The following is a 10161-nucleotide window of genomic DNA, read 5'->3' on the forward strand; positions in this document are numbered from 1 at the left end:
AGCCTGTTTCTCCCTCTGCCTGTGTCTCTGCCTCTCTCTCTGTGTGTCTCTCATGAATAAATAAATAAAATCTTTAAAAAAATAAAAAACATGCAACAACTCCTAGTCAGGGGCCAGTATCACTCAAAAGATGGTGGCAAATTAATTACAAGTTGTATCTCTTGGACTTGAAGAAAGAGTATTTGCAGCCCAAAGATCAAGATCCCCCTCTCCATGGCTCTTCTCTGTACATGAATTTTGTTAAAATAAAGATGAGGAAACAGTATATTTATTTGTGTCATCCAAAATTATGATACAATAATATTGCTTGGAATAAATAAGCTTTATATTCTGAAATTTTCTTTGTAAGATTGTTGATTGTAACAAGACTTCAAGACTTGTTCTGCTCTCATGGGACATGATCATAAGGAAGAAAATGATACTTTTCTTTTTTAAAATATTTTATCTATTTATTCACGAGAGACACACACACACAGAGGCAGAGACACAGGCAGATGGAGAAGCAGGCTCCATGCAGGGAGCCCGACATGGGACTTGATCCCGGGACTCCAGGATCACACCCTGGGCTGAAGGCAGGTGCTAAACTGCTGAGCCACCAAGGGATCCCGAAAATTATACTTTTCTCCCTGGATTTTGGGGCTTACATGTATCTGTCTTGAAAGCTAGCCACTTAAGCATCAACCATATCCTCAAAATCTTACATTTATGAAATGCATAAAAGCAGGAAGGTTTTTCTTTTTCTTTTTAGAGAAGTGATATAGAATAATAGAGACAATTCAGATTCATATGCCTAGAGACCTGAATTTAAATCATAACTCTGTTACCTACTGACAAGATAGTCTCAAGCTCTGTGTCTGCAAATTGGCAATTATAATGTCTACATTGCATGGTCATTTTTTAAAAGTATTTACCTATTTATTAAGGTAATCTCTACACCTATTGTAGGGTTTGAACTTAGGACCTCGAGATCAAGCGTCGCATGCTCTACCGACTGCACCAGCCGAGTGCCCCCTACGTTGCATGGTTATTTTAAAGATTTGAAATAATACATGTGAATTCCTAATACAAAAGAGGAATGCAATTAATGTTGGCTGTCATTTCTTGTTAGGATAAATTGGACAATTGGTTTGCCTTTTGGAAGGATTTCCCTTCGCCACTGTGTTTCAAGGCAACCCCTGAGTGAAGATATAAAACAGCAGGCCAATGAAAGAGTGTTGAAAGAACAGATGAGAAAGAGCTAAGGCTTCACTCTTCTTACTCTAGAACAAATCCTCCCCTGGGGGATGCACAGTCCAGGACAATGGGGCCAGATGTATCCCATCATAATCACTTGGTATAGGAAAGCCTGAATTGGCTGTGTAATGACTTCGCAGAGCCCAGATCCTTACTTTGCATTATTTTAGGGATAAACTTGCTTCTTTTCAATTACCCCTACATGGACAGTTGTAGGAAGAAAAAGAGATGATTGATTGACTGATAGATAAATAGAATCAGCCCTCTAAAGACTCAAGGTTGAAAAGGTAATGTTATTTGAGCATGTGATTATGGATTTTAACAGATGACAGACTGAGAGCCAAGGCTGATGCCAGTGAAAGAGATCCAAGCATTCCCTTCCTCATGTCTGTGACCTCACACCACCTGAGGTCCCCGTCATAGGTGGTGTAATTCAATATGTGTGTTAAGAGGTCACAGAAGGGAGTCATGACAAAGGGCTCTAAGTATGGCAGCCTCACCTCAGACCTTACTATTTCAAGACAGCCTGCCTCACCTGTCCCATTCATCACTCTGGCTAAAGTCTGTTTGTTCAGCCAGAAGTGTGGAAGCACCAGTAAGAAACCAGCATTTGCAACTTGGGCTCCAGGAAATGCTGTTGGAACTGGGACAGTGATATTTTTATATGACCTAACCAACTGCCAGCACTTTAATAAACGTCTCTTCACACAGTTTCAATGATGACATACATTGGAATCGTTAGATATTGTTACAGCTCTGTGAATTTTATAATAAAAGAAAGTTAAATGGGGAAAGTAAAAAGGAAGGAGAAATGTGCTAAAACAACTAGAGGATTGGAGGTGGAGGAAGCATCACCAGAGGCATTTCTGGAAGCCACGCTTGAACAATGCTTGATGAAAAATCACACACCCCATCATTCGGTCATGCCAGGCATGCATTTTTAACACACCCTCAGGAAAAGATGACAGTAAAGTGGTGACGGGCAGGGAGGTGGCCTTCTCCCTGGGTGCAGAGCGTACCTGAGGCATTATCGAGGCTGAAGGCAATGCGTACTGGCTTATCCGCAGGTACCCTGGCTGTGCTGATCATGTGGGCACCTGAGTCTTGGCCTTCCCCTGGGTCTTCCAGCTGTGTGGACAAGAGAGAGCCGTTGTCACTTACCCGAGTCATCCCTCAAATACTCAGAGGATCTTGGAAATTAGAGGGAAAGTTAGTATGCATTGCTTTCTTATTTTGAAGAAACTCCCAGTCCCTGGCTTTCTTTCCCTACATGGAAAACATTCACCTGCCCCATTTAAAATTCTTTTTCTGGCTCATAAAAAAATTGTTTTGGAAAATACAATATCTAGAATAAAATATACAAGATGGAGCAAAATCTCCACCCACCTCACTTTTTTAGTATCCCTTCACACTGACTAATCCAATCCTGGCCCTTCAAGGTCTTCTATAGTGTTTTATTTTTAATCGAGGAGGATAAAGAAGTCCTAATAGGGCATCAGACAACTTCATATTAGATTAGCTTGTCACACTCAAAAGCCAAAATTGGACCTGAATTATTGATCTGAATTATCGAGTGATAAAGGATGAATATCATAGGACCACTTCAAGAATACCAAGGACTATTTTTAAATATCCCACAGTTATATTATGAATATTATATGCTTTAAATATCTAACTAACTACCTGTAAATCTATCAAACATTTATCAGATTATACATGTTAACAACGTATGATACAAGCAAAAGACAAAACTTGAAAACATCCTACTGCTGTTCTACTGCGCCTGTTAAATTATCATTAATAAGCCAAGATCGAATGAATGGGAAAACCTCCTACAGATAGTTGAGACAGATAAAAACACATGCATATTTCCTTGCCATAAGAATAGAATCTAGCTCAAATACATTTTAACCAAGATATTTGATCATTTTTATTCAATGGGACTAAGGAAAAGAGATTGTTATAAATACACAATATCTTCATTATTTAGATACATATGTGCAACTTTTCCATTTTTAATCATGCTTCCCTAAACTCTCTACTTTCCTCCTCATGTAAACAGTAAAACCAAAACCTCTGAGTGATATTTTTAGGAAAACGTGCCTAAAAATGGCAAAATATAAATCATCTCTTTAACCATCCTCAGCAAGATTCTGGGAACTGTTTAGCAGGACATTTTCTCATAGCAAGGTTTCTGACTCTTTCCCATAACTTTTTTGTATCTAAAAATAGTGTCTAGAACACTGAATTTTGTTTTTACACTTATTTATAGAGCAAACTCAAATGCATATATATGCACACATACACACACACATTTAGACATATATACATATGGAATCATCCTACCCAATATATGGAAAGAGAACAGGCTTATATTAAACACCTAGTATAGCTTTGGAGAAAAACCAGCAGCTGTTTATCACCCAGTTAGAATCATATTTGGCCCATTCATTTAAAACCACAAATAGCAATGAACCATAAAGCACTCTGAGGCATGTCCTTCTAAGTTAGAAAAAAATAACATGAAACATTCAACTTAAGAAAAGGGTAATATAAAATTGCTGTTACTTGACTCAGGATTTGTTTTATCTTAGCTCTGACATACATTTCTGTGTAGTCTCCTCTGCTTAGAATCAACCATCTTGTTAGCCACCTGTTCCTAGGGAATAGAACAGACTGTCTCAAATTTAACAAAACAAACAATTTAAGCAAAAAAAAAAAAAAACCCTTAAAGTCGTAGCTAAGAGAAAAAGTCTTGCTGCTATGCCCTGCACCATCACCAACCCATTTTATCCTAACATCTGAGGCTGAAAAGCGCTCCTCCTTTGGCTCAGTCTCCCAGCACTTTCCTGCACCTAGAAATAAAGCTCCAGAGGTGGAAATTTGCCTCGAGGTTCCCAGCGCAGGGCAACGAAATTGATAGACACAGCTCATTTAGAGCCCCTCCCCTCCACACAACCGGGAACATCTGTCGGCCTGGACGACAGCAGCCAAGTGGGGTGGCTTTCGAGTTCCGCACGGCGTGGGCCAGGAGAGCCCCTAACCCCCCTTGCCTTTTCATCACACCGCCTGGGGAAAGGGACCACTGATCCCTCCTCCGGGCCGCCACAGAGCTTCGGTGAAGTTGCTGGTGCCCTGAGCGTTTGGGTCGGTGTTGACACCTGTTGCCTTACCTCACTGAGTTGAGTGTCTGCACTTGTGTAATCCAGGGCCAGCCACTGCCTTGGCCAGTCGTTGCCTTTGTGGAGTGGAGACCTAGGAAGAGCGCAGGCCGCACCTGCTACATAGCAGCCCCTGACAATCTGAGGAGCAGTGACAGCTGTCAGGGCAGTCCACTGCTACCTGCTGCCCCCCAGACCCCCGCGTCCCACGGGCCTCCCCTGTTCCGCTTCCCTCCACAACCCCTCTCTCCTTTCCTTGCCTCTCCGACGGCCAGGATGTTGTCATGCTTCTAGAAAAAGCAAGTGCAAAAGAAAACCCTCCTCCTGTCAGAGGCATGGATAAACAGCAAGTTGTGGAGAGTCCAAATGTTTTAATTCATTAGTCCTGGCAAACCTAAAATACAAACAGACTTGCTTCACAAGACAGGAATGTCTTCAGCGTGACCCAATCGGTGTCTGTGTCTATTCCAGCAAACTGGCAAAGATAGCATGACTCCGGTCAGCAAAAATGTCGGCAGCTCCAATCAGCTCAGCAAGACCCGGCCAACTTGGACAGACGGCAGGGGCCGACTCTCGGATGAGAGCTGCAGCGATCCCGGCTACGAACGTGAGGTTTGAGATGGAGCCACTGATGGGCTTGGTGACTTGATCCCATCTACAAACGCACCCGACTGCAAAACCAGGCGATGGTGAAAAGGAAAGGAGCGTTAGAATTGTCCATCCTTTCGAAGAGCTATAAACCCGCAGGTCAGGAGGACTTTAAAAGAGGTGGATGCTGCTGCTGAGATTAAATAATTAAAGATAAGCAAGTATTAAGAGGATGCAAAGACAAGCCACAGATGGGAAGAACAGCCTCTGCAGATAAAGTATCAGAAAAAGAGCTAGTATCCAAAATACGACAAGAACACCAAAAGTAGGAAAACAAACAGGCCAACTTAAAAAACGGGCAAAAGATCTGCAACAGACACCTCACCAAGGAGGCATAGATGGCAAATAAGTGCATAAGAAGCTGCTAAATAGTATATAAGAGAATTACAAATCACCACCACACACATATTAAAATGGTCAAAAACAAAACACTGACAACACCTAATACTGATGAGGATGCAAAGTGGCACGGCCACTTTGGTTTATTTTTTTTTTTTTTTTAATTTTTATTTATTTATGATAGTCACACAGAGAGAGAGAGAAAGAGAGGCAGAGACACAGGCAGAGGGAGAAGCAGGCTCCATGCACCGGGAGCCCGACGTGGGATTTGATCCTGGGTCTCCAGGATCGCGCCCTGGGCCAAAAGCAGGCGCCAAACTGCCACGCCACCCAGGGATCCCCGGCATGGCCACTTTGGAAGACACTAAGTCAACTCTTCCGTATGATCCAGCAGTCCCGCTCCTTGGTATTTACCCAAAGGTCCACACAAAAAACCATAGCCAGATGTTTAGAGCTGCTTTATTCACAATTGCCAAAACCTAAAGGCAAACAAGATGTCCTTTGGAAGGTGAATGGATGAACAGTGGGACATCCAGGTAGTAGAATATTATTCAGTGACAAAAAGAATTGAGCACTCAAGCCACAAAAAGACACGGAGGAAACTTACGTGTATGTTATTAAGTGAAAGAAGCCCATCTGCAAAGGCTACGGGCTGTGTGATTCCAACTACATGACAGTTTGGAAAAGGCAAAATTAAGACCAGTAGTAAAAAGATCAGTAGTTGCCAGAGGTTCAGTGGAGAAGAGAGGGTTAAACAGGAGAGACTTTTAGGACAGTGAAACTATTCTGAATGATACTGTAATGGTGAGTACAGTACGTGTCATTACACATTTGTAAAAACCCACAAAACGTGCAACACCGAGAGTGAACCCTAACCCAAGGTGTGGACTTTAGTTAATAATAATGTATCTGTCTAATGTACCTATCTCAATTGTAACAAATGTACAGCACTAATGTCAGATGTGAATACAAAGGGAAATAAGCCTGAAGAAGCATTTTGAGGACCTAAGGGAAACCTGCTTTTCATTCATTCTTTTCTGTAAACCTAAAATTGATCAAAAAAGATTTTAAAAAATAAGTAAAATGACTTAGCAGGTTCTCTTGATCTAATGAATAAAAGGTTAATTTGTTCGGGTACCTGGGTGGCTCGGTCAGTTGATCCGTTGGTTGATCTCAGCTCGGGTCTTGATCTCGGGGTCGTGAGTTCAAGCCCTGCATTGGGCCCCATGCTGGGTATGAAGCCTACATTTTTTTTTTTTAAAAAAAAGGCTAATTTGGTGTGATAGCCACAGCAATAAACTGCACAGATTCGGGCAGAGCATTCACAGATAAACCTATTTGCATTTCTAACTGCAAATTTTTTCAGGAATCGTTATTACTCTTCTAACGTTATTTTGTTTTATTTTACCTTATATAATGCATTATAATTTATCAAAAGTCTTATCCACTATCATCTTCATCTTCCCTGTAATCTTGTAACACAACCATGGTCAATATTGTCATCCCTATCTGACAGATGAGCAAACTGAGACTCAGACAAAAGAAGTAACACGCATAAGTTAAATGATCACTACGGAATAAAAAACACAAGTAGGATTCAGGTTTTCTAATTTGGGGTTCATGCTATTTCCACTACACCAGGATGCACCCTGTATGAAATATCCAACTGAATTGTTTCGCTCATGATGTCTGACTTTTAACTTTTGGCTTGGAGGAGACAAATATATAACTTTCTTCAATCGTCCGGCATCCAGGTTCATCTGACACCAGCCATACTTATCATGACACCCCAAGGAAATCAGAGCTGTGCATCTTATCTATGCTGATGGCAAAGTGGATACCACAACCACACTGGCTCCCAAATCAACCCCTGAGAAAAGCTGGCAGTCACATCATCATTGCCAAGGGAATCAGCAGTTGGGAGCGTCTAGATTCATGTGAAGCTGACGCTTCAGAATGGAAAGATCCAGAATGAGGCAGCACCTTCCCTCTTCCCTTATCATCAAAACTCTGGAGGAACCACGTTGGAGATAGAAAGGGAAAGTTACGCATTAAATACAGTAGAACTATCATCCTTTATAACATTGTCAGAAGCACCTGACAGATGCAGCATAGATCTTTATGCAGAGAATTCTCCAGCATCAGTTAGAGCAATCCTGGGGACTGTCTAGTTTGTGGGCTTTGGTGTCAATGCCTCCATCCTCATAACATCAAAAATTACATCAATGGTGATGGTGGAGGGGGAGCGGTGCCTGGGTTGGCTCAGTTGGTTAAGAGTCTGCCTTCAGCTCAGGTCATGATCCTGGAGTCCCAGGATGGAGCCTCACATTGAGCTCCCTGCTTGGCAGGGGAGCCTACTTTTCCCTCTGCTCCTCATCCTGTTCATGCTCACTCTCTCTCTCCCTCTGTCTCAAATAAATAAATAAAATTAAAAAAAAAAAAACATAGTGATGTCGATGCCCAATTGGTAAAGAGCTATAAGAGAAAGATTTCATGAAAGGATAATTTGACAGCAACTAGAAAAGAACAAAAAGAATACATCCAAATACTCTAAATGTGCTCTGTCCAAATCTCATCATATAAATTCAAGGTTTTAAACAGTAATTTATATTCACTGGCTCTTCCATTCCCATAGGAGCAACAGTGTATTTCTTGGCTCTTTATCTAAACACTTCCAAGACAGTAACAACTCTGAAACCCAAGTGAAATCCCTTCCCACAACTGTAACCCAAAATAACTACATGGTATTTTAAGAATTCAATAGAATTGTACTAATTCAATCAAAAAAGGATTGTGAGGATAATCAAAATAATAACAGATTAGGGCACCTGGGTGGCTCAGTGGTTGAGCGCCTGCCTTGGGCTCAGGTCATGACCCCAGGGTCCTGGGATGGAGTCCCATATCAGCGTCCCTGCAGGGAGCCTCCTTCTCCCTCTGCCTATGTCTCTGCCTCTCTCTGTCTCTCTTAAGAATAAATAAATAAGGGATCCCTGGGTGGCGCAGTGGTTTGGCGCCTGCCTTTGGCCCGGGGCGCGATCCTGGAGACCCGGGATCGAATCCCACGTCGGGCTCCCGGTGCATGGAGCCTGCTTCTCCCTCTGCCTATGTCTCTGCTTCTGTCTCTCTCACTGTGTGCCTATCATAAATAAATAAAATTAAAAAAAAATTAAAAAAAAAAAAGAATAAATAAATAAAATCTTAATAATAATAATAATAACAGATTAACAGTATGTCTCTGGGTAAAAGTACTATGTATAATTTTTATTTTCTTCTTTTCGTCAATAAATGTATTTTATTGTGAGGTGAAAAGTTAGTTTTAATAGTATTCAAGGAGCTTTTCAAAAAGTGAAATCTAGACTTGCTTCTGAATTGTGGTCTATCATAGGCACAGAGGCTCATGGGATAGGTCATTGTTGCAATTAATGTGGTCTGAATGTCTTGATACAATTTAATAAGCATTTGAAGAAGATTGATTGATTGATTGATTTTTAGTAATCTTTACACCCAAGAGGGGGCTCAAACTCACAACCCTGAGATCAAGAGTTGCATGCTCTTCCAACTGAGCCAGCCAGGTGCCCCTCATGATTTAATATGCTCCTGGTTCCTGTTTCCCAAACTTGCCTCATTACTAGGTTCATGACTTTTAAAAATACCTGTTCCCAGGCCCTGCCCATGGCAGTGAGGGCTGGGACTGGCCCTGGGGTTTTGCAAATTTAAACAAGAAATACTAATGCCTATGCACAGTGTTTAGAGAATGGTTTATAAAACACTCCTGACCAAAGGTTCTAGGGGAAGACTAATTATTTCACTGTCCTGAAATGGCTGACCCTTAAACTACATAGGGGTTAGGGTTGCTGAAACCCGTACTGAGAGTCAACCATCCACATGTAGCTTTTGATTCCCCAAAAACTCAACTACTAATAGCCTCCTGTTGCCAAGAAACTTTTTTGTTAATATAAACAGTGTGTAACAAATACTTTTTATGTTATATGTATTATATACTCTATTCTTACAATGGAGTAAACTAGGGCAAAGAAAACATGAAAAGGATCATAAGGAAGAGGAAATATACATATATGGTACAGAACTGTATCAAAAAAGATCTGCATTTGGGACACCTGGGTGGTTCAGCAGTTGAGCATCTGCCTTTGGCTCAGGGTGTGATCCTAGGGTCCCAGGATAGAGTCCTGCATTGGGCTCCCCACAGGGAGCCTGCTTCTCCCTCTGCCTATGTCTCTGCCCCTCTCTCTGTCTCTCATAAATAAATAAATAAATCTTAAAAAAAAAAAAAAAAAAAGATCTGCATCTATGTGGACCTGCGTAGTCCAAACTTGTGTTGTTTAAGGGTCAACCGTATTTTGTCAGGGGGAGAATTCAGGCTTAAGATAGTAGAATGATCGACTTTACATCACTAAGCTCAAGAGAAGGGTGTGGGGATGAGAAACTTTAAACCATTCAGTGGGTCCTTCCTGAGCCTTGTGGCTTCCTCATCGCAAGAGACAGAACACTGTATAGTGTTTAAGAGCCAAGCTGTCTGGGTGCCCAGTCTGGTTCTGGCTCTTGCTGGTGTGGGGCTTCAGTGAAGTTACTTAACTAATCCGTGCCTCAGTTTCCCCAAGTATGGTATAGATATCACAGGCTGTTTGATTATTAAAAGACTTGATATAAGTACTTACAAGAATGCCAGGAAGACAATAACACTGTGTAAGTAAAAATTATTCTCTTGAGGGGGAAGAAAATAGGGAAAATCATATCCAAAGATTATCTAGAGTTAGAAGGC

At 41.4% G+C, this 10161-nt stretch overlaps 1 protein-coding gene across 2 annotated transcripts in view; it reads right to left on the reverse strand.

Moving 5' to 3' along the window:
• Positions 1-4767, reverse strand: part of MAP3K7CL (MAP3K7 C-terminal like) — a 36255-nt gene extending 31488 nt beyond the window's left edge. Inside the window, exons 1-3 of one of the 2 annotated variants that reach the window (XM_025985437.2) lie at positions 4407-4767; positions 3839-3892; positions 2253-2361 (exon numbers count right to left, since the gene is read on the reverse strand). In XM_025985437.2, the coding sequence (XP_025841222.1) occupies positions 2253-2361; positions 3839-3874 (145 nt within the window). In that variant the 5' untranslated portion in view covers positions 3875-3892; positions 4407-4767. The remainder of the gene's footprint in view (positions 1-2252; positions 2362-3838; positions 3893-4406) is intronic. The other variant, XM_025985438.2, reaches the window with a different exon arrangement.
• Positions 4768-10161: the final 5394 nt, after the last annotated feature.

This window comes from Vulpes vulpes, chromosome 15, assembly GCF_048418805.1.
Source record: "Vulpes vulpes isolate BD-2025 chromosome 15, VulVul3, whole genome shotgun sequence".
Lineage (NCBI taxonomy): Eukaryota > Metazoa > Chordata > Mammalia > Carnivora > Canidae > Vulpes > Vulpes vulpes.